The following is a 25,089-nucleotide window of genomic DNA, read 5'->3' on the forward strand; positions in this document are numbered from 1 at the left end:
CCCTGCATGGAGCCTGCTTCTCCCTCTGCCTGTGTCTCTGCCTCTCTCTCTCTCTCATGAATAAATAAATAAAATCTTAAAAAAAAAAAAAAAGAAATCTCAAAACATTCTTTAGTCTTTTTCATGTGGTGGGTGGCCCGGTTTCTCATTAGGGAGTGAAGGCTGGTAAAATATCTTTCTAAAAGACACATGAGGGATGCCTGAGTGGCTCAGTCAGTTAAGCACCTGCAATCAGCTCAGGTCATGATCTTAGGATCCTGGGATCCAGCCCCTGCATTGGGTTCTCTGCTCAGTGGTGAGTTGGCTTCTCCCTCTATCCCTCCCTCTGGCTTGTAGTCTCTCTCTCATGTTCTCTCTTTCTCTCTCAAATAAATAAAATCTTTAAAAGACACATGGAAGAGACCACTCCATTGTGAATGCTTTCTTGAAAGAAAAAAAAAAATGAGTTCTGAAAGTCAGCCCCAGTGCTTGGGCAGTAAAGCTGCTGCTCCCCAACAGAAAAGAATGAATCCTCAGCTAACCAGACTATTAGTCCCAACCTGCCTAAGCCAGTCACTAGGTTTTCCTCATACCCAAACTGATGCCAACTGCATGTTCCTACATGTTGTCATAGCTCAGAGACTTGACTTTGGATTGGTGGTCCCTGAGGTAAGCTGAGTTGGGGTTTGAGGTGCAAAAAATTCAGAGCCAGCAAGTCCATTTGTACCCTCTGTCCTCCCTCCTCTGTCTCACTTCTATTCAACAGCGGTGGTGGGAAGGGAGAACAAATGCTGAGTCTGAAGTCTAGAAACAGTGTTTTCTCAAGGTCAACCATCAAGTTCATAGCAAAGGTGGGTCTTGAATCCAGTATTCTGGCCCCCATCTGGTGTTCACGAGGATTTTTCATGAAAGAAGATGACTCCCTAGCCTGCCATCTAAGGTCAATCTTCTTGCAGCCTCATTTCTTCTTACTCTAGTCAAACAGCAACTCCTTGCTCTTGGCTTGTTTTTCTGCCTAACTCAACTCAAATATTCCCTCTCCCAAGAGGCTTTGCGGGTCTTGGCTGGCTCAGGGCCATCTTTTCTGGCTCTCACAGTTCCTGTGCTTTCCGTTGTCATCACTACTATCATCCTGGGTTGTCTCTGTCTATTTATGTGTCTGTGACTCCACCAGATCGGAGCACTTGCAGGGCTGTGATGGAACCAAATTATTTTCACTTAAAAGTGAGCCAGCACCCATATCAGGAGCTCAGTGCACCAGAGACAGGAGCCAGAATTCAGCTTTCCCAATAGGCCTCGAGTTGTTGCTGAATCTTAACAGTCAGAATGAAGGAGTCATGAGCAATTAAATAGTTTTAGTTCAACCCTTTTTTTATAGGGCATACAAATGGGTGGGGGGAGGGTGCTCAGAAATGGGCTGTGAGGGGCAGCCCGGGTGGCTCAATGGTTTAGTGCCCCCTTCAGCCCAGGGCCTGATCCTGGAGACCCGGGATCGAGTCCCAGGTCGGGCTCCCTGCATGGAGCCTGCTTCTCCCTCTGCCTGTGTCTCTGCCTCTCTCTCTCTCTCTCTCTCTCTCTCTCTGTGTGTGTGTGTGTCATGAATAAATAAATAAAATCTAAAAAGAAAAAAAAAAAGAAAAAGAAATGGGCTGTGATTTGCCCAAGGTCACACAGTAAGTGGGTGACAGAACTAGAACTAGACTATCAGAGGGTCTGGATTATCATCTGGAGCCAGAGATAACTCATCCCTGGCTCAGCTCACCTGCAAAAGCCCTGGCTGCCCTCCCTACTTGGGCCCCAGGACACACCAATCGGTAAGATTTATTTGCTCACCCCAAAGACACTAAAGCACTTCCCTTCCCTAAACTTCTGTTTTGGCAGAATGCATCTATGCAACAGATAAAGCATGTACTTAGGCACCAGCTAGATAGAAGCACTGACAAATGTTTTTGAAAGAATTTAGTATTTGATATTTTTAAAAAGCACTGATGTAGCATCATGCTAATAATCAGAAACTTTCTGGACTTCCTTACATTTATTTTGTGGTTTAAATGAAGGGAGTTTATTTTGAATATGTGTTTGAATATGTATTTTCAGTGCGGAGACACCAAAGGTACTGTTAGGGGACACTTCCTTGGTTGGGATTATCTATAAACCATGAGTTACAGTGCTGGTACGGGACAGAGGACAAAAAAGCCAATCACTGACATGTTCTACCTGATGCTGCACTTTACATACATCCTCTCCTCTCACCATCCAGGCCTGCCAGGGAGTGATTATACCCCTTGAACAATGAAGAAACTGAGGGTCCATCCAAGATCACAGCTGGTAAGGGGCGAGAGCAGAGAGTGTTCTGGAACCAGTCTGCTGCAAAGGCCTGAGGCCCACCTCACAACCAAGAGTGCTGGCTCCTAGACCAGCCTGCCACTCACCTGCTGTGACTTTGGGCCTCTGAGCCTCACTTTCCCCACCTGTAAAAGAAGGCTTTGGAAGAGATAGTCATCTCCAGCTCAGCTAGTTTTTTTTTTTTTAATAGGATTTTTTTTAAGATTTATTTATTTATTTATGATAGACAGAGAGAGAGAGAGGCAGAAACACAGGCAGAGGGAGAAGCAGGCTCCATGCCAGGAGCCGGACGCAGGACTAGATCCCGGGACTCCAGGATCGCGCCCTGGGCCAAAGGCAGGCGCCAAACTGCTGAGCCACCCAGGGATCCCCTCAGCTAGTGTTTTTTGAGCATGCCTTCTCTGTTTGGCCTAGTGAGGAGTCAGAATAGCCGTCTCATGGCCCCAGTCTCTAAGGAGGGAGTGAGCCAGGACCCTGCAGTGTGCTTAATCCTTATGGGATCAAGCCATCCAGGTGCCCAGATCCATGCCATTCACCAACAATATTTCCACTAACCTCTGCATTCCCATAGCTGAGGAGCAGGATATGTGTGCATGTTAGAGTTTGGGCTCATTAACTGGAGTTAGAACAACCTGGGTTTCCACTCTGACTTCACCACTTTTCGCTTTCCCTCTGAACTGCAATTCCCTCATCAGTGACTCATACTGTTACAGATGCCTCACTAAATATTTCCATTTCTTTCATTGTCATCGACCTTGCCTCTCTGTGAGAAACTCTCTCACGGCATCATTAGCCTCTTTCTTGTGACTGCACATCCCTGCGCATCCTGCCAGGGAGTCTGACCCAGGGCCACACAGACCAGGTGTGCACACTGGGGCCCCGATGTTCATACCCAGGCTCCTCATTGTGGCTGCATGCATTCCCGGCCTTTCTGAGCCTATCTGCTCACTCCAGCCTTTGCCTACTTCTGGAAAATGCCATCCCTGGCTCAGCTTACCTTCAAGCCCAATCCACCTTGGTGTCTTCTGTAGAGTCACCACACTTGGCCCTAGGGGAAGAGCCAAGTAGGAGCTGGGCCACGGCCCATTAAACCCTGGAGTCAGGGCCTGCGGGGGCCCCCTCCCTCAAATTGGTTCCCCTAAGGGACCCCACACCCGCCAGCTGGGAACAACTTCCTAGAGTGGAGTGAGGGACTTGGCACTGGGCTTTGCAGGTAATGGAAACAGCGCCATTAACAACCCTCATGGGTCCCAGAATTTTATCACCAACAGAAGACTTTGATTCTTGTTTTCCTAATTGGCCTCACAACAGCCAGAGAGGACAGGCAGAGCCAGGATTGTCCTCAGTATTCAACATTTGAGAAACAGATCTGGAGAAGGGAAGTGACTTGCCCAGGGTCACACAAGTGGCTGCTGGCAGAGCTGGGATTTGGACCCAAGGTTCCAGTTCCAGTCCAGCGATTCAGCAGTACGTCAGCTAATGGCTAAGACCTCATTTCTTTCCAGTGCCCTTAGCCTTAGCCTCTTTGGGCCTTTATTTCCTTGCCTGTGAAAAGGGCATAGCAACCCTGCGTATCCCACAGGCTCCCGGGAAGGTGTAGGTGCCGAGCTCATGACTACCACATGGTAAACATTCAGTAGGTGGGAGCTGTTATCTTGACAAACCAAAATAGTAAAACCCAGTTGCAGGACTGAGAAACGCCGCTGCAGCTGTACCACGAGGGACTTATACAAAGGTTCTGTGGAAAGAACGTGAGGCAGGGCGCAGGCCAGGTCACAGACCATTCATACCTCAATGTTTCAGATTCCTTCCTTTGGCTCCATAGTTCTCAACTTCTGACTCAGCCCCTCGTTCACTGATCAGTATGAAATTTAAACCATTTTTAAAATTTCACAAGTAATAAATAGAACCTATTGTAAAATATATTTTTTTAAATATTTATTTATTTATTTATGAGAGACACAGAGAGAGGCAGAGACATAGGCAGAGGGAGAAGTAGGCTCCCTGCGGGGAGCCTGATGCAGGACTTGATTCCAGGACCCTGGGATCATGGCCTGAGCCAAAGGCAGATGCTCAACCACTGAGCCACCCAGGCACCCAAGTCATTTTGTTCTTATTGCATCACTTACATTCCAACTTACTAAGTCTTGGAACCTGTCTGACATACTTCATTCTTTCTCTCTGATATTCGGTATTTCCTAGTATGGATATAACACAGATTATTTCATAATATCCCTGCCAGTGAACATCTAGGTGGTACACAATTGTTGCTATTATGAACAATATTATAATTCAAGTCATTTTAACATGCATTTGGGGGACAGATACCCAGATATTTCTCTCTGACAGATCCTTAAAGGAGACCTTCTGGCCCAAACGGTAAGCACATTTTAAAATGGAATAGGGTGTGCATGTGCAGGTATCCTAGGTTTGCACCTAGAGACTTTGAGAGCACAAAGTCATCCCAGCAACACTGAGATGACCTTGCTGCATCTGTGCCTGATGCTGCTGCCTAGAACCAGGGGGAAAGCATGCACAAGCGATTCATTGCAGCCCACAGAAGGGACTTCCATAATAGATGTCTGCTGACTATAGATTTACAGCCGCAGGATGCAAGATGATAAGTGTTTGGCAGCTCCACAGAAACCAAAAGAATGGTGCAGCAGAGGCTGTAACCCCTTCTGATCGAAGGAACTGCATGGTGGAACTGAAGATGGTTTTGGAAATTTCTCTGAATGACAAACCAGAACTTTTTGTGCTGTCTCCTCCTCCCCAGATCTACTCCTTCCAACTGAATGAGGAATCTTAGTTTGGAGTAAATTTGTATATGTGGATCTTTGCTTCACTACCACTAAAATAAAAGTCAGAGGTTTTTCTAGGCGACGAGATCTAACCACACTCAAGTAAGGCAAAGAATCCTGCAGAATCACTGGACTGTTAGGAGGATTCTTTTGTTCTGTTTTCTGTTTCTCAGACACTACAGAGCTCCTTAATAGACACCCAGAGCCATGATAGTGTTGCATGGTGACAGATGGTAGCCACACTTGTGATGAGCATAGCATCACGTATAGAGTTGGCCAAATCACTATGTTGTAATGTTGTATGTCAATTATATTTCAATTAAAAAAAATTTTTTTACTGGTTGGTACTTAGAAACAGGAGTGCCTGGATGGCTCAGTTGGTTAAGTGTCAGACTCTTGGTTTCAGATGGGATTGTGATCTCAGGGTTGTGAGATTAAACCCCACATTGGGTTCTGTGCAGAGTAGGGATCTGCCTGGGGTGGTCTTTCCCTCTCCCTCTGCCCTCCCCCCCAAAAAATAAATAAATAAATAAATACATCTTAAAAAAAATAAAAAAGCCTCCAAAGCCAGCTTTTGGCAGCATGAAAATGACTAAAGTCTTTCTGGGATGTTACAAATGAAACTAATGAAGACTCAGTTATTGGCTGGAAGAGCTCACGTAGAACGCAGCAGTTGGTGGAATTGCAGTAGGTAGGAGAAAACAAAGAGAAACCAAGACTTAGATTCCTTTCAGATTTCTAATTTTATTTTGTTTTACTTACAAAGGTGAACCAAAAATAGGAGAGCTAAACTGTTGGCTGAGATTTCTTTGTAAAAAGCCAACATTTTAAGACTTCCTAGTATAACATTATGGGATAAAGTATGATTTACTTCATTACCTCTGAGAATAAAAATGTTCTCAGGCTTCTAGGAAATGAGTGGCTATTCTATAGCCATGGTAACAAATAGTCCTCGGAACTCGTTTTAAACCTGTTTGATTGTTCAAAGACAGCTTCACACAAATACACACGTTCCTGAAAGCCAGCCAGTCTAAAAGTCAGCCACCCAGCAGCAACAGCTTCATCCCAGTAACCTCACTTCCACCACTAAAGGCAAACCATCCTCTCAATACCAGCACCCCTGAAGGTCCACCAACCCTTCACCTCCATATTGTCCGCAGCCCTATGTAAGACCAGCTACCTGTGTGGCTCAGAACCAGACTGTGCCATGAACTGGAGCATTCCCAGGGTTAAGCTGGTAGTAAGTTCAGCCTTTTGTTTCAGATATGGTGTGGTGGTCTCTTCCTTTAACATTTTGTATTTATGTCTCTGCAGTTGAGCAGTAATGGTCCTTCTCTCATTTTTTATTTGAGTAAATTGGGATCTTTTCTCTTTTTTCTCAGCCAGTCTACCTAAATGTTTGTCAGTCTTGTTGATATATTCAAAGAACCAGTTTTGGTTTTGTCAATTTTTCCCATTTGCTTTTTATTTCCATTTTAATTGCTATTGTTAATTTCATGCCTACTGCTTGCTTTGAGCTTAGTTTGCTTTTCTTTTATAACTTCTTAAAGTAAAATTATACTATTAATAACTAATCTAATAAAATTAGATGATTAATTTGAGATTTTTCTTTTTTCTGCACTTCCCTTGGAGCACTTGTTTCAGCTGCATCCAGTGACTTTTGGTATGTTGTGTTTTCATTTTCACCTCAAGATACTTTCTGATTTCCCTTGTGATTTCTTTTTTTGATCCACTGGCTTTTTAATTTCCATGTATTTGTGGGAGGAGAGCTTTTATTATTTTAAAGATAACATAGAGAAAATGGGCAGGCTACTTAAAACACATATAGCAGGCAGCCCCAGTGGCTCAGCGGTTTAGTGCCGCCTTCAGTCCAGGGCATGATCCTGGAGACCTGGGATCGAGTCCCACGTCGGGGTCCCTGCATGGAGCCTGCTCCTCCCTCTGCCTGTGTCTCTGCCTCTCTCTCTCTCTCTCTGTGTCTCTCATGAATAAATAAATAAATAAAATCTTAAAAAAAAAACATATGGCTTGGAACCAAAATATCTAGTTTTTAGAAATAATGATGACTTCTAAGGTGAAACTAGACAACATATGATCTTGGGAATATATTTGAAGAACACATAAGAGGAGGATAAAAGAAATTAAAGTGAACCATGCTATTTGAAATATAAACAGAAAACACAAAATAAGAATTTAGCATACTAAAAAAAAGAATTTAGCATACTATGAGCATTTTACTTAGCATCAAGAATATCTGAAATTAATGCAGAGGAAATGGTATTACCATAAATATCGTTCTTGTAATGGAATCATAATTTCATGACTACGTAAGTATTTTTACTGTAAGTGATAAATGGAGCCAGCTTTGGAGCTCAATGTTGTTACTGAGTTTAGAAGTGTTTTAAACTAGCTTTTGACATTTTAGAATTCATTTTTTAGTGTTTTTCTTCCTTCCTCTCCCAAGAATATTGAGATATAAAATGTACCACATAGTAGGTTCATGACATATGTACTTGATATATAAATGACCTTATGTCATTTAGCAGACAGCTTTTATTAACAAGAAGCATAGGTAGCCATTTGTAAGGACAGATAAATGATCAGATTTAAAAAAAATCAGATCATTGCTGCCTGTAAAACTGGTTGGCTTATGTAATTATCTTAATGCGTGGTTAAAAACAGAAATCTCAAACAACAACAACAACAACAACAAAAACAAAACACAGAAATCTCCACTGGGAAGAATCAGTAACACTGGGACACCAGTCATACATACTCTGCCTCAAGATGGGCCCTGCACCCTTAGGAAGAAGTGAGATAGATTTAAAAAAAAGTATTTTCCTGATGTAGGTGTACTTTATATGAGCTTAATGTAAGAGGGCTCCACAGACCTTAATTCTGGCAGACAGTCATCCCATATGTCCCTGGTTTGTTCCCTGGTCTCCTCTTCTAGATGACTTTTTCTCTCCTCAGTCCACCAATACCTCTTCCCATTGTCACTCCAGCCAATCAGGAGAGAAGCTCACAAAGTCCCATCACACACCCAGCCACCTGGCTGGGTAGCCACCTTGGTCCCTACACTCTGCCTCCTGCCTGTTCACATGGACAAACTCTTCCTCCTCCTACCTAAAACTGGACACTCCAGCAAAGCCCACCTCCCTCTCCCACCACCACTTTTTGTTTTTCTTGCTCATCTCAAACAAAAACTTGATTTCTATAAACTGCTGATTAAATTTTCAAAATCAAGGGATGGCTGGATGGCTCAAGGCAGTTGAGCATCTGCCTTCTCCCTGGGTCCGGGGATCGAGTCCTGTGTCAAGGTCCCTGCAAGGAGCCTGCTTCTCCCTCTGCCTGTGTCTCTGCCTCTCTCTCTGTGTCTCTCATGAATAAATAAAATCTTTTTTAAAAATTTAAAAATCTTTCAAAACCAAAGTATAGAACAGTCTTATAGTATGCTACTATTTCTCCAAGAAAGAGATAATATAGCCATATTTATATATTATACATATGTAAGTATATGGAATTGCTTATATTAAAAATGGAAAGAAATGCAAAAAGTGAATAAAAACAGTTTTTGTAAAGGGTATGCAACAGAGAGAGGGAAGAGAAATGGAGGGGAGAATTCACTAAAATTGCCTTGTTTCATAATTTGGCTTAAAATAGTTATCATTGTGATTTTAAAAGACCCTCATTGCTATTTGCTGAAATTTTTGCTCTCTGCTAATGCCCTTGCTTTAAGTTCCCACATGCTGTGCCTTTATCACAATTTGCCAAGAAAGATAAATATTCTTCCCTTTAACATATGCCACAATAATGTCACCACCTGTGCCATTCACTTTTCTGAGAATGGTTTCCCTTCTTGCCTTTTTAGGGGGCACTGTAGTTCTGCCCAGCTCAGATCCTTTTTTGACCTGTGTGATTCCTGAAGAAGACTGAGTGGCAAAGCCTTTTGGGTTTGCTTCAGTCTAAACTCCATTTCTTAACTGAGGGGGGGATCCAAGCTAAAAATCAGCAGCCCATGACAAGTAACGACCTGGATGCCATACCATATTCTGGTCAGCTCTAGGATGAAACCTCTCCTTCATCCTAGAAGTAGCTGTTGGAAGTAGCTCGGGCTTCTGTTCAATCAGCCCACATCTTCATTGTCTTTAACTCCATTAGGACTCCCAAACAAGCAGTAGCAGGTACCATAGGTTAAAAATAATTATGGGAGAAATTCTTGCCTTGGATTAAATACCATCTTCCATGATCCCACCATCCTCTGCATTTCCCTCTGATATGACACCTCCCACATTATGCTTTTTCTACCTGTTGTCTTCCTCACCAGATTGTAAGCAAATTGAGGGCAGAGACTATCCCGATCTCTCTCTACGTCTCTAGCTTCTTTCACATGGTCAAGCACCTCCTAAAGGCTAACTAAAGTCTTCTTCTTTTTTTTTTTTCTAAAGTCTTCTTAAGTGAACAAATGGGAAAAATTATATTCAGCAGCTTGGTGCTTACTATGAAGGTGAAAACCACCACAAACCATCATACCCATGGAAAGACTCAGACCAAACATTGAGAACTACATTGCAGCCTCTGCCCAATGGAATGATGCCTTGTAAGAGTTTATTATGAAATGCATGGGGTACCTGGATGGCTTAGTTGGTTAAGTGTCTGCCTTTGGCTCAGATCATGATTCCAGGATCAAACCCGGCATGGGGCTCCCTGCTCAGCAGGGAGTCTGTTTCTCCCTCTCCCTCTGCCCCTCCCTTGCACTCATGTTTTTTCTCTTTCTCTCAAATAAGTAAATAAAATCTTTTAAAAAAAGAGTTTATTGTGAAATACAGTATTCATACAGAGCACAAATGTATAAAGTTAATATATACAGCTTAATTGTAAAACAAACACTGTGTCCCCACCATTCAGGGGAGAATGAAACTGAAAACTCCTCATAAGGTACTTGGTGCCCCTCTCTGATCATAACCCTCTCCCTCTCTTACAGAAATAACCTTGATGTTCACTTTTATAATAAATATGGCTTCTCTTCTCTTCACAGCTTATGACATTTGAATGCATTGATAAAAAATGTAATTTGGCTTAGCCTGTCTTTAAACTTTATATAATTGGAATCATATTGTGTGTATACTTTTGAGTCATGGTTCTTTTGTGCAACGCTAGATCCTTTCACTCAACACTAGATTCTTTCACCTATTCATGTGAAATTACTCATGTTGTGCATATATGTAATTCCTTCATATTTTATTGGCATGCGGTGTTACATCTTATGAACATTTTACAAGTTAGAGAAATGCAGCTGTGTCAGAAATTAGAGTATGTGTATCTTCAGCATTATAAGAGAGTGATAAAGTGTTTTCCAAAGTGGTTGTGCCAATAAACACTCCCACTATCAGTGTATGTGTGCTCCGTAAACCTACATGCTCATCAATTTGGGTATTGGCAGATTTTGACATTTTAGCCAGTCTGACCAGTTTCTAGTGGTGAGTATTTGTTGTTGTAACTTGCACCTCTTCTGTTACTACTAGGTCAAGCATGTTTTCATAGATTTATTGGACATTTGCTTGGGAAATATTTTGCTAATTTTTCTAATGACTTGACTATTTTAAAAAATTGACCAGAAGTAATCTCTGTATATTCTGGATGAATCCTGGGTCCTTTAGTTGGTTATATATGTATTGTAAGTAACTTTCTGTTCTGTTACTTGTTCTATTTTCTGGAGTCTCTTGATGTACAGAAATTCTACATTCTACATTTTAAAGCAGTCAAATTTATCCATTTTTTTCTAGGTTTAAAACTTTTTAAAAATCTTGCTTAAGAAATATCTCCCCATCTCAAGATGAGGACTATAGTCTCCTATATAGTTTTATAGTTTTACCTTTCATATTTAGGTATTTCATGAGGTTGCCTTTTGTGTTTGCTTGATCTAAGAGACAAATTTCATTCTCTGACATATAGATACCTGATAGTACTAATACCATTTAATTATATGTCCATCTTTCAAACTGCTCTGCAGTCATTTCCTTCATATATCAATTATTTGTATATTTAAGGGTCTGATTCTGGGATCTCTCTTCTGTTCTATTGATCTATATGTCTATTCATGTCTTAATAACTAACCATTCTGTGTTCTCATCTTTATTACTATTTTAGCCTTATTATATTAAAAATCTATTTGATACTTTTATGAGACTGACACACTGCCCACTGAGCTAGGAAGGTGATAATTTAGATACTTTTAAGAAGCTACTTTTTCTATTTTATCTACCATTTTTCTTTCCACAGAAATGTTGATTTCATAACCTAGTCTATAATTAACAGAAATGGAAGTCTCAATGGTATATTTTGGGCCCTACTCTAAGTCATTCTTCCCTTCAAAAAAAATTTTTATGGCATTCTCTCTTTTTAACACACTGGTATCCTGGAAGCAGAATTAACTATATCTAAGGATCAAGAGTCCTCAGAATGCCCTGGGTCCTGGGGACATGTCATTCTAGTGATGGCTACTTTGACATCCTTGTTCCTCAGCATGTAGATGAGACAGTTGAGGACAGGTGTGAGAATAGCATATACCATATTGCCCATGATGTGGAAATCAAGGGGCAGGTCAGCCCTGTAGGCCACATAGGCTAGGGCAATGGATGAGTAGTATGTGCCAACCACCAGGAGGTGGGAGCTACAGGTGGAGAAGGCTTTTGAACATCCTTCTTGGGAGCTGATGCGAAACACCGAGGCCAGGATGTGGGCATAGGAGTGAAGCACCAGGAGAAGGGGCAGGAAGGATACCACCATGGCAATGCAGAAGCCCATGAGGGTCTCGGGCATGGAGCAGGAGGCCTGGACCATGGCCAAGTGGTCACAGAAGCAGTGATAGATGTGAACAGCGCTGTCAAAAGCCAAGTGGGAAGTCTGTACCACTGCTGGGATGGGCGGGAGGAGGGCAGTGAGCCAGGCACAGGCTGCCAGTGTAGCATTGGTCTGTGGGGTCATGAGGACAGGGTAGTGCAGTGGGTGGCAGATAGCCACATAGCGGTCATAGGCCATGACCACCAGGATGAAGGCTTCAGAACAGGGGAAGCTGTAGAAGAGGTACATCTGCAGGAAGCAGGCAGGGAAGCTGAGGAAGTAGAAGATGGTTGTAAGTCTTTTGATCCATTACAGGATGTGGCGTCCATGTGAGACAGCTCTGTCTGTCCTTCCTCCTGATTAATCTCTCAGCCCTGGACATCCTTTTCACCACAACCTCTGTCCCCAAGATGCTGTCCCTCCTCTTACTTGGGGACCACTTCCTCAGCCAGGGTGACAGGCAGTCAGAGCATCTGGAAACCAAGAGTTTGGAATGAGAATTTTGTATAGTTCACTGTACAATCAATGCAATCTAAATGATCTGTTACCAAGTTTAGAGGGCTGCTGGCACCATCCAATATTGCTTCTTCCATTTTTACCCACAGTTCACTCCATCTTCCCTCAAGCATTTAGTAGGTACCTACCTACAATCTGCAAGGCTATGAGGTGAACAAGGCATCTTACCTTCACAGGGCTTTACTTAAGTTCTAGGAGCAGGATGGTATATTTAAAAGACAATCACACAGTTAATTATCTGGTTACAACTATAAGTGCATTGAAAGGGTTTCTGTCACTTTCCTACTCCATGTCTGACCCTCTCTTTTGGACATCATATTTCAGATGAGCTCTTAGATCCCTGTGCCACTGAATTTTCATTTAATTTTGTTGCAAGTTCTCCTAAGTGATATCACTATCAGCACATCACTAGGAAAGGCTGATTTTTTCCTGCAACTTTTCGGCAACCTGCGAGTCTACTCATTACCCAGGAAATGGCTGCTCTCTCATGTTCTGGTGCAGCAGCTCTGCCTGCCTCTCCTGAGTTCTCTGGCTGCCCTCTCAGTGTTGGGAAGAGCAAGTGCCTTCTGTGGGACTCTCTTCCTGACGGAGCCCAAGCAGAGGGCAGATTTCCCACCATTCAGGACACATCATGAGTCTATTATCTTCCTTCCTTCCAACTGCTGCAGCCCAGCGCATGTTCTATTTGGTTCTTCAGTGTGCACTTTGCCAATTGGCTCCTCCATACCAATCCAGAAGAAGCCACAAGGACTGTTGTCAGAGCCATTGTTGCTAGAAAGGATTGGAAGAACTGAATGCCTGGACTGCCAGAGACAAAAGAACAGTGTCGGGGGTTGTTCACTAAATGTGTGGCTGGGGTCAACCCTGGGATTGCTCAGGCAGTACTGACTCATCCCTCTCTCAGGATGAACCTCTGCTGAGCAGTCCAGGCAGGTTCATGTTTACGTCTATATCACTGCTGTTCCACCGCAGGGATTCCACGAGACAAAGGGCACATGCTTTGTTTACCTTTTTGTGTATGAAGAGCTTGTACCTCCTCAATTCCATGTTCTTGAAAAAGGAGTTGGTCTTTTGATCTTTGCAACCACTAGTACAGTGCCTGCTCAGGATGTTATGACTCTACTACTTTGACCCCACAGTAATGAAGTTTGTTCTTGGCTTTTTCAGTGGATTGCAGAAATGGTAGACATCTTTCAAAGTGCTCTGAAGGACACCAAAGAATTGGCTTCTAAATCTAATAGACTGATCATGGACCACAGAGTGAGCCTGGACTCATTTAGGAAGAATGTTTGTAATTTTCCCATGGATTAGCTATAAAGTGTTCCAGCCAAATCATAATGAATATCTGCAATTGAAATGATCAATACAAAATAAAACTGACAGCAACTAAGAAAAATTGAATTCCTCAGAACTACATCTACCTGCTTGTTTTTCTAAAACAAATGCAAAGCAAATTGAAAGCACCTCTCAAGTCCTAGAATCATAGAATGTCAGACTGGAAAAAAATCTTTTAAATCTTCAATTCCAATACTAGTGCCCTCCCCAACTCTTCTCCACCACCTTTTATATTCTTCTTGGTTGGCTCTGTGATTAATTTGGATTATGCTGCCTGGCTTCTCCATTTAAAAATGGTAACTGGCAAATGCTTTATCTAAAATGAGCACAAGAGAGACAACTATCCCATGTGTGTGCCCCTTGAAGGAGAACCTCACAGGTCACCCCCAAGACCTAGCAAGGGTGAATCTCATTGTCTCCATTTTATTTATTTATTTATTTATTTATTTATTTATTTATTTATTTATTTATTTTTATTGTCTCCATTTTAAAGGTTTAACCCTCAGTTGATTAAAATCTCATCTGACAAATCCAGTCAACACTTTTTTTCTAACACCTGAAGTGATGTTGTGGCTGATAGTCCTGGGTGACGCACAGTAGGGCATCTGAGAGGCAGAAACACAGAGGGTCAGGGCCAGAGGGATCTTAAGGGGCCATCAAGTCCAACTGTTTTCTCTTCCCTCCTCTGCTCCACTACATTGCAGATGGAAGTACAGATGCTACAACCTGGGTAGACAGGTGGCACATGGCTTCTCTCTGCCAGGCGGCACTGGGCTATCCAACAGGCACACCAAACATGTGCTGGCTCACCAGCAAAGCAGGACACCAAAATAATTTCTGAAAGATTTTCGCATTTGATATCTCAAAGCATCGCTCAACTGGCCCATCCTAGGAAATAGCAAGTTTGGCTGGAACTTCTTACACTTAACATACAGGTTAAGGTCCTTGTTTTACTTGAAATTGTGAACTTGAATTGTGAAATTGAATTGTGTACTTGTGAACAGTGCCATCCTGTGCTTCAGGCCCAAAGGGCGCTGTCTCCCAGGGCACAGAACTTGCCACCATACCTGGCGGGGGTCCTCCCTGTCTGGATTGTCCACCAGTCAGTTACACAGGTGGACAGAAAAATCAGTCACTGGAATGTACAAGCTGATGCTGTAGCTCACATATATCACCCCCTCTCATCATTTAAGCCTGCCAGGGAATGGTTATGCCCTTCAACCAGCAAGAATGAGGGTCCCTCCAAGGCTACAGCTGGTGAGGGTGAGAGCGTGTTCTGGAGCCAGCCTGCTGCAAAGACCTGAGCCCCACCTGGCCACCAAGAGTGCTGGCTCCTGGACCAGCTATGCCACTCACCTGCTATGACTCTGGGTCCCTGAACCTTGGTTTTCTCATCTGGGCAGTGAGAGCTTGCAAGGAAAAGACCTCTGGGGGGTCTCCAACTCAATGAGCTCTTTTCTGGGGGTCCCCCTTTGTGGTTGGCAGATCGGATATCACAGTGGTCCATGCCCTAAAGGGAGAGGGTGAGGACTATCCCACCTAGTGAGCACCTGTTGCCAGACGGGTCCTTTCCCTTCATCTTGTCATGTGGACCTTAGTGGTCAAGTGTGTGGACTTGTGAGTCAGAAAGGACCTGATTCCAATCCCAGCTCCTACCTCCAGCAGTGTGGCCTTGGGCAAGTCACTTCCCCCTCCTGAAGTTCATTTCCCTCATCTGTGACCTCCTGGGTTGTTGTGATCCATATGGAGCAAATGCTTGGACAATGTTTACCCAACAGCCTGAAACACACAGGGCTCAGAGCTTGCTAGTGTGTCCACTGGTGATTGCTGTCATCAGTCTAGCTTTCCTGGGGGAAGCCTTGGCCGATATGATTTGAATCCCACCCAGAGGTGCACCTTGTCCAGATCTGCCAGGATATGTGGTCCAAGGTCCCAAGCCAGGGTATGCACAGCCAACCTGTGTCCTGGTTGCCTACATCTTGTGCACTCGATCTGTCTTCCTTATTTCCAGCTCCAGTTCTACATCCCTCCCACCATATCCTTGCCCCTGTCTCTCCACTTTGGTCTTTGCTCAGCTTTGGCATTTCCCCTCCACCCTACCTTGGCCCCCTCACCTGTCAAGCCCTGCTACCTGTATCTTCTGTGATGGCTCATTTGTTTCTTCTAACCTAGCCTAGAAGGGAAGTACCAAGGCAGGTGCTGAGCTGTAACCCATTAGACGCTCCAACCCCTCCTTCAGCCAGGCCTGCTGGGACTCTCTCCCTCAAGATGGGGCTTCTTAGGAACACTATGCCATCTAATCACCCAGGATCAACTTCTTGGCACCTCCTAGAGCATGTGTTGGGAGAGACATGCCTCTGGGATTTGCCAATAATGAGAACAGCATTGTTAACAGCCCTCCTGGGCTCCAGAACCTTACAACCAATGCAATAGCTTTAAAAAAAAAAAAAAAGATTTTATTTATTTATTCATGAGAGACACAGAGAGGCAGAGACATAGGCAGAGGGAGAAGCAGGGTCCCTGCAGGGAACCTAATGTGGGACTCAATTCTGGGACTCCAGAATCACGACCTGAACCAAAGGCAGATGCTCAATCACTGAGCCACCCAGGTGTCCCCGGGAAGCTTTTGTTGACATTATTCTATCTGGTCTTCAGAAGAGCCAAGGGAGACAGGCAGCCCAGGAGGAGAAAATGAATGTCCAGAGAAGTGAAGTGACTTACCACTGCTGATGTTTAGTATTAGAGCTGCAGGCCAAACCCTTGGGCCACATTTCCAGGCCTGTGCTCAGCAGTATCCATTGTGGAAAAGGGTAGAGGCTCTAAAGTGAAGAACTCCTGGGCTTGAATATCAGTTCTAATATATTTTAGCTATGTCACTTTAGGCAAGTTCCTTAACCTCTCTGAATCTGTTTTTCTATCTGTAAAATAGAACATAATATTACCTATCTCATAGACTTTTTGAGAGGATTTAATAACATAAAGAGATACTGGGTGCTTGGAGTAACACATGATTATCCAAAAATTATTCCAGAAGTTCTCTGTGTACTACCTGGCAATATCCAGGGGACAGGCTGCCTACATATATTTAATTTCTGAGGGGACTGGAGCTGTCCATTTCCTGTGGAAGGAGATGCAACTTTCATGCGTTCTGAGGGTCTCAGGATGCCACTGGCTTTACCAGGAACTACAGTAGTATCCAGTGGTCAGTTTGTTCTGCTTATAAAACTACTCTCTTGCTTCCTTCCTCCCAAAAGAGAAGCAATCAGGGTCAGGGCATTATACCTATATTGTAAGATATATGTGTGTGAACTGTTAGCAGCCACTGCTCAGCTGCTAGAGGGCAGGCCACCAACTGTGTCTACTACAGTCTACCACTCAAATCTCTCAGATTCATCCACTTATCACAAGAAGCTCATTCCATTTGGACCTAGTATTTCCAGGATTCTTATTAGTCACAATTTGGGGGGGAAATTTCTAAGAGAAGCATTAGTAGTATTGACTACTGCCCCTGCCACTGCAGGCAGCCCCATGGCTACGAATGAGTCTCATCATTGCTCCCCTCTACCACCCATTCTAGATCCCCTTCTCCTTTCCCTTCACATTCACTTACCTCAGTTGGTCTAGATGGATTCCCTTCTGGCATGATGCAGACCCTCATCCCTGACAGTTCTGAGCCCTGATTACTGTGCCTCATCAGGCTAGGATTGCTTTCATTGCCCATTTACAGTTAAAGTCAGTCATGGAAGAAACAAGAAATGCTCCCATGCCTGAGTACCAACTTCCCAGCCCCCACTACATATGAGCAGTCTTATCCCTCCTGAAGATTAGGGTCACTTACCCTTGCAAGAATAGTAACTCCTTTTTTGATTGCTAATATACTTGCACAGTGGGCTTAAAATGACCAGGCAGCCTGTCGTAGCTTTAAATTTAGTGAGACATACAGTGTCCCCTGTGGAATCAGTACCATTTAATCCACAGAAGCAAAATTGTAAGGACTGGAAAGACAAATTTGCCACAATGGGTCACTGTGGGTGACAGTGAGTGGAGCCACTCTACCATCCACCCACTGGTTCTTGGCAGGAAGCATTTTTTAATGGGTATCCAAGCTGAAAATGGATCCTTCCCTTTGGTCAGGAACATGGACCCCATTAACACTCCCTGATTGCAGCAGCTAGTGGTTTTCTTATGCAATTATTTCAAGCCTCCCACCTGCCCTCAACTCCACTGCTGACACACAAGTACTTGCTAACAAACAAGTGACACCAATGCCAAAAATATAAGAACTTAATAGGAAAAACATTTAACATTGAATTAAATGCAAACTTCTTGGCCCCAAAACAGCCCCCTTTGCTTCTCTCTATCCTATCACCTTTTATTGTTCTTTGTATGTGACTCTCCACCAAACCATGGATATCTTGAGGACAGCAACTGTGTCTGCTTCATTTATCTCTCTGGCATCTAGTAAAATTTTTTCTGAATGGTTGGATGATTGTATTTATCACATTAATGACTGATGAAAATTGTGAAAACTACAATTGTTCTATAACACCAGAGAGAAGCATTCTTCTTCTTCTTCTTCTCCTTCTTCTTCTTCTTCTTCTTCTTCTTCTTCTTCTTCTTCTTCTTCTTCTTCTTCTTTTCTTCTTTTTTAAAATTTATTTGAGAGAGTGAGCAAAAGTGAGAAAGAGAGCCCAAGCAGGGGGAGTGGCAGGCAGAGGGAGAAGGAGAAGCAGGCTCTCTGCCAAGCAGGGAGCCGATGTAGGGCTTGATTCCAGGACCCTGGGATCATGACCTGAGCCGAAGGCAGACACTTAACCAACTGAGCCACCCAGGTGCCCCAAAGTTTTTAATATTTTATTTATTTATTCATGAGAGACAGAGAGAGGGAGAGAGAGAGAGAGAGAGAGAGAGAGAGAGAAGCAGGCTCCATGCAAGGAGCCAGACGTGGGACTCAATCCCGGGTCTCCAGGATCATGCCCTGGGCCAAAGGCAGCGCTAAACCGCTGAGCCACCTGGGCTGCCCTCTCATGTTTCTAGTCAATGCTAGGCACTGTCATTAGTGTCCAGGGATCTGAATTTGTTGTGTCTAAGAATCAAGGGTCCCCACAATGCCCTGGGTCCTGGGGACATGCCATTCTGGTGATGGCTACTTTGACATCCTTGTTCCTCAGCGTGTAGATGAGACGGTTGAGGACAGGTGTGAGAATAGCATATACCATATTGCCCATGATGTGGAAATCAAGGGGCAGATCAGCCCTGTAAGCCACATAGGCTATGGCAATGGATGAGTAGTATGTGCCAACCACCAGGAGGTGGGAGCTACAGGTGGAGAAGGCTTTTGAACATCCTTCTCGGGAGCTGATGCGAAGCACCGAGGCCAGGATGTGGCATAGGAGAGAAGCACCAGGAGAAGGGGCAGGAAGGATACCACCATGGCAATGCAGAAGCCCATGAGGGTCTCGGGCATGGTGTCAGAGCAGAAGGCCTGGGCCACGACCAAGTGGTCACAGAAGCAGTGATAGATGTGAGCAGTGCTGTCAAAAGCCACGTGGGAAGTCTGCACCACTGCTGGGATGGGCGGGAGGAGGGCAGTGAGCCAGGCACAGGGTGCCAGTGTAGCATTGGTCTGTGGGGTCATGAGGACAGGGTAGTGCAGTGGGTGGCAGATAGCCACATAGCGGTCATAGGCCATGACCACCAGGATGAAGGCTTCAGAGCAGGAGAAGCTGTGGAAGAGGTACATCTGCAGGAAGCAGGCAGGGAAGCTGAGGAAGTGGATTCATGCAGGGAAGACAGGAAGAAAGATTCATGCAGAGACAGGATGCCCACCAGGTAGAAGATGGATGATGAGCCTCTGATCCACTACAGATGGCTTCCATCATGGGTCAGGGCTGGATATCCACAGACAGACATCAGCACATATCTGAAAGCCAGAACAGCCAGGGAAACATTAGCTAGAACGTTCATATTTTTCTTTTCAACCATGGATCTCAATCCTAGCAGTTTTTTCAAGTCTAGAATTTTACTGCACAACCAAGATGCCCAAGATGATGAGGTGTCTAATGAACAGTGGTTGAAAGAGCTGGTCCTATCTGATGGGGAAAAGAACACAAACACATGAAGGGCTACCAAAACCCCATATATGGATTAAGTCTTATAATTAGAACTATCCCATAAGGCACAAAATTGGTTTGAAAATTAGTAAATTCCATATAACCAGAGGTATGCAAGACTGCAGTCTTTTTGGCAGTAATACTACAGAGAAATTTTAACATTAGAGTAGGTGCTAGATTACAAAATCTTTATACAGTCTTCTAACTCTACATCCATTTGTTCTAAAAAAAAAAAAAGTAGCATAAATGAACCCACAATAATCAGATTGTGGAGTTTAGGGGGCAAAATTATCCATCTGAGAGGGAAAGTCTTGAGAAGCATCCATTTCAGTTCAAATGTCAATTAAAAATCCAGTAGCTTCTTTGTTAGTTCAGTAGCAACTTTAAGGATGTCTCATATGGTAGTCTACTTCCTGCCACCACAGGTAAAGAAACATTCTGGGTATGGTAATGTTGATAAGTCAGTCCCTCATCAGATTTTTTCCATTGTTAGAATCTTGAGTACGGTCATTTGGCAAAAGCACATCTGGTCTGGGAATCTTTACACAGCAGTTCCTGGATAGAGTTCTTTAACCTGAGACCCAGTAAAGATAACAAGATCACTGGTTGAGGATGACGAAGCTGAAGTCTGCGGTGAAAACTCTACGTACTTTGCAGTACGGTTTCCTCGAGTCTACCTCCATACCTCTGAGCCTGAGGTTGTCAGTGGCTTCTGATACGGGCTTCCAGCTCATGAACTCTATAGGACTGGTGAGAACCCTTCTCTGGGGACCCTGAGAGAACCATTTCTGTACAGCTCTGGATTCGATTCCCCCACTCATTCTTGTCTTACTCCATCTGGGCTGGGATGTCGTGTCTCTATTTTCTTTTTAAGATTTTTATTTATTTATTCATGAGAGAGAGAGAGAGAGAGAGAGGCAGAGACATAGGCAGAGGGAGAAGCAGGCTCCCTGTGGGTAGTGCTATGCGGAACTCCATCCTGGGAACCCGGGATCATGTTCTGAGCCAAAGGCAGATGCTCAACCTCTGAGCCACCCAGGCGTCCCATGTCGTGTCTTTTGAATCAATGTCCCTTGTCTCCATATTTCCATTCCCTTGAGGCTTCCCTTTCTGTGTTATCTTATTGTGGTATTGATACGAAGAGCGGCTTCCTCCAACGAACACTACAGACTGATGTCTGCTTACCCCAAGAATGGCTTCCCTTTCTGTAGAGCCGCTAGTGGGGCCATCTGTCCATATCTCTCTAACCTGGGTGCCCGTGACCTGTCTTTATGTCCTGGTTCTTGGTCATATCCAGAGAGCAACCAGAATTATTTTCCCAGAACTGCCTGGTTTTTGCATTGAAATTCCCATTCCGCAGGAAATCGCTCTGTCCCCAGCAAACCCGAATGATGGTTGCCCCATAAGGGTAGAGGGTACTGTATATGACTTTGGTAGAAGGAGTCCTTTCCTGAATGGAATCCAAGTTGAAGATGAGTTCTCCCTACTGGGGAAAAAAACCCCAAAAAACAAAAAACCTGGCCTCCAGGGAACTTCCATATGTCTTCCCCTTCCTAGCTGCTGCAGCTTGGCAGGTGTTACTCATTAGCCACTTTACGCCCAGCACCCGGGAGCCTTCCTTTCTTGGCCTCAGTTCAGAGGGCACTGCAGAGAACTGAGAAGACTCAGAACGAGTGTCAGGAGAACCACTCCCGGCACTCTGCAGGGAGTGACTCCACTTCCCTCCAGACCGCTGGAGAAGGTCCTCACCAACCCCTGGAGCTGAGCAGTGTTGGTTCGCCCTTTACCTTGACTAAGTGATCCAGGACCAGGTTATGCTGACATTCAGATCACTGCCTCTCTGTACCAGCCACTGCCTGAGCAGGTCCACTTGGTTCTTCTAAGACCACCTCCGGCTCTCTCTCCCTTAACAAAACCTTTATTGTGTCACAGGATATGTAAGAGTGCAAACGGCCCCTGCAGACAGATTAGTCCCTGATCCTTTCTTCATAAACGAAGAAGAATGCGGTGGGGCTGGCGATGGGGAGCAGCCCCAGGTCAACAGCAGCTGGTTGCCAGAAATGGTCCTGGAAAGCAGGCCTCCTGGCTCTGGCCTTGGATTCATTCCACCAAGCCAGGACACCTGGAGAATTGGGAAGCTCTGCTTTCCACCTAGCGAAAAGATCAGGCCAAAGATTTTATTTTCCTCTCTCCATTTCTTAGGCTGATGTCAGAGACAGCTATAATTTTCTATTTTATGCTGAGGGCATTTTCCAACAGTTTCAGATGGGCTAGTTACCAGAGGCTCTACATGGCCAGAAAAAAATGCTCCTCTCAAGAAATGCCTTAAGGAAGAGCTGGACTGGGTACATCAGTGAGGTCTTGGCAGCCAGGCCCCACAACCTGAGCAGAAATGTTATGTGTCCCATACCTGGTCATCATAAAGCCCCCCAAAATATTTTTAATAAATGAATTAGTGACTGAAAGGGTTAACCTGAGTTAAACTCGACTTTTCCCCTTAATGGACTTGTCAGCAGGGGTTTCTATTTTATTCTAGCACTGAAATTGATACAAACCGCATTTCCTGCAAGTCACTGCAAGTATGAGCGGCTGTGCCCTCCCCAGACGAGGCCCACGTGAGCTGCTCCTGCCAGGTTTGCTGGGCAATCATGGAGTGTCAGAGCCAGAGGTCTCCTGAAACACAAGCAGTATATTCCAATCCCTATTTCTCCCCATCTTCCAAAAAGCCCAAAGAAGGGAGTGACGTGCTGGAGGTTACACAGGGGTAGGTGGCAGAGCTGCACTAGCAGCCACATCCCTGGCTCCTTTGCCAGGTCCTTTAAGGGGCCACCTTGGGAGAGCCACTGAAGCTTCCTGGTCTGGAGGCCCAGATCATTCTGGGAGTTGCCATTCATGCCATTCCCTCATTGGCCTGTGGGTTCCCTGGGACTGGAGATCTGACTCTTTTTCTATAAAACCAGCACCTCAGTGGGACCCATCTTTCTTCTTGCCAGACACTGGAGCATGGCTGTCCCCACAACCTCAGGGCTTCCTCTCCAGCCTCCCTGCACATTTCCTGACTTTACGGAGACCTTCTTGTCCTGCTCCCTTATTGCTGATAGCAAGGGAGAGGCCCAGAGAGGGGTTATGACCTGGCTAAAATCACACAGTTAGCAAGTCAGCAGCAGAACCAGCCTGCCCAGAATGCTATAAATTGGGGCAAAAAGATTTTAGCCCATCTCTCCATCTCTTAGAGCCCTTCTATAGTGGTATGAGAATCTGCCCAGTGCCCTCCCAGAACCTTGCCCTTCCTTGGGCTCTGACCAGCTCTGGGCACTTGCCTTCATCCCCAAGTGCTCTGCAGGGTGGCCCAGTTCACCTGCAACCCAGACCACTTCAGCTGCACCCTCCTCTCCCCAGGCCAGCGCTGCCTCCATAGGGAGAACCAGGCTGGTGCTGATCTGGTCCCATTAAGCCTCCAGGCTCTGCCCATCACTACTCATCTGGGGCTCTCCACCTCAAGATCCCATTCTACTGGGGGCCCTGACTAATGTTTTTCTGGGGACTCCCAAGTGGCTGATTAACAACTACCACTGGGCTTTGCTGAGATGGAACAAGAGTAACAGTCCTCACTGGGGCCCAGGACTCTGTGGTCTGTGGATGTTTTTCCAGCTATTGAGCAACAACCAGGAGTCCCATGTGACCGATGAGGAAATGGGCTCAGACATGGAAGGAATTGCCCGTCACACAGCAAGCCAGCGGCAAGGGCAGACCTGAGGTCTCATATTTGTGCACTCTCAAGCTAGCCTCTGAGCCAGGCAACCACACACAGAAGGAAAAGTTTGTGAAAATTTTCTCTGTAAATGTGAAGTCTGTCCTGTGCTATTGCCCAGGGGCTAGAGGCATGGCTTTGAGTGTTTTGAAGCTAGAAGAACAAGTGTGACAGAACAGGAAGCCACTCAGGCTCCTAGATCTTCACCCTCTCACACTCACCTGCCCTCTCTTGCTTGCTCTTGCTCTTTATTAGACACCTTATAACTCAGGCCAACCTCCTCCAGGAAGCCCTCTGTGATTTCATCTTCCTCTAGTCCCCAGGACTCTTCCTCTCCTCTGGATTAACCAGGCCTGGCTGCTTAATTTTAAAATTAGGAGAACTGGGGGTCACTATTAATTCCATATTTAATGAAGCTGGCTGTGTGCCGGCTGCCCAATCACAGTGAATCTGCATGGTCTAGTGGGGATAGCCAATGACAACAATGGCCAGCAATTATATCTAGGGTGATGTGTATTACTATAGAGTTGAAGGGCTCAGAGGAGGGAGCAAAGCAGGCTTGCAACATGGAAACACCTTTTGGGTTGGTTATGAATTATAAGCAGATGAGGAGAGCCCTCCAGGCCAATAAGGCAGGGACAAAAGGAAGGGCTTAAAAAGCAGGAGATGTGTTCAAGGGGCAGACAGAGGAGTGTTTGGGATATAGTATAGAGGGAGAGACGGGGAGTCTCAAAAGGGGAAGCTACAGAGATTGGCAGGGACCAGAGAGAGAAGGGACTTGACTTCTAGAATAAGAATTCGGCACGAGACATTGGAGAGCCTGGGCCAGCCTTCAGGCAGGGGATTAAGAGCTGCCTGTTCTAAAAAGATCACCCCCACTGCCACGTGAAAAGCAGATTCTAGTGGGAGAGGCTAGAGGCAGGGAGGCCAGCTGGGCATCTGGACAAGAAGAGGTATAGGGAGAAATAACAGTATTCCAGATGACAGAAGCCGCTGCCTTTCCTGAGTGCTTACTTGTGTCCATGATGTGCCCAGGTGGTCACATGCTTCATCTCAGTTCATCTGAGAAGTGGTTTTCATTACCCTTGCTTTATAGGTGACGAAGCTCAGAAAGGTTATGTAACTAAGCCGGCTTGGTCCCTCCTCTGGGCCAACAGGAAGTCACTGTTAGAATTCTCTCCATCTCTAAGACCCACACACACCGTTATACCACGCAGGATCAGAGAAATCTTCAAGAGGCAGAGTGGCCAAATTTTGATGACTGCATGTGGAATAGTCAAGCATTCTGGCGTGGGTGACAAAGGCAGATGGCGGTGATGTTGACCGAAATGGAGACGCCATGGTGGTGGTGTGTGGTGGGCAGTGCAGGTGGAAAGGCATTTTCAGAGGAAGACTATGAGTTCAG

General features: G+C 44.9%; 1 protein-coding gene and 1 pseudogene across 1 annotated transcript; both read right to left on the reverse strand.

Annotated features, from left to right (window-relative positions):
- Positions 1-11,573: 11,573 nt before the first annotated feature.
- LOC140594372 (olfactory receptor 2AT4-like) lies at positions 11,574-12,397 on the reverse strand. The gene has a single exon (XM_072725329.1). It carries the CDS (start codon positions 12,216-12,218, stop codon positions 11,574-11,576), a length of 645 nt encoding a protein of 214 aa, XP_072581430.1. The 5' UTR covers positions 12,219-12,397.
- A 6,516-nt stretch (positions 12,398-18,913) lies between these two features.
- LOC112928735 (olfactory receptor 2AT4-like) lies at positions 18,914-19,563 on the reverse strand (annotated as a pseudogene).
- Between the last annotated feature and the right edge of the window lie 5,526 nt (positions 19,564-25,089).

Source organism: Vulpes vulpes, chromosome 11 (assembly GCF_048418805.1).
Source record: "Vulpes vulpes isolate BD-2025 chromosome 11, VulVul3, whole genome shotgun sequence".
Classification (NCBI taxonomy): domain Eukaryota; kingdom Metazoa; phylum Chordata; class Mammalia; order Carnivora; family Canidae; genus Vulpes; species Vulpes vulpes.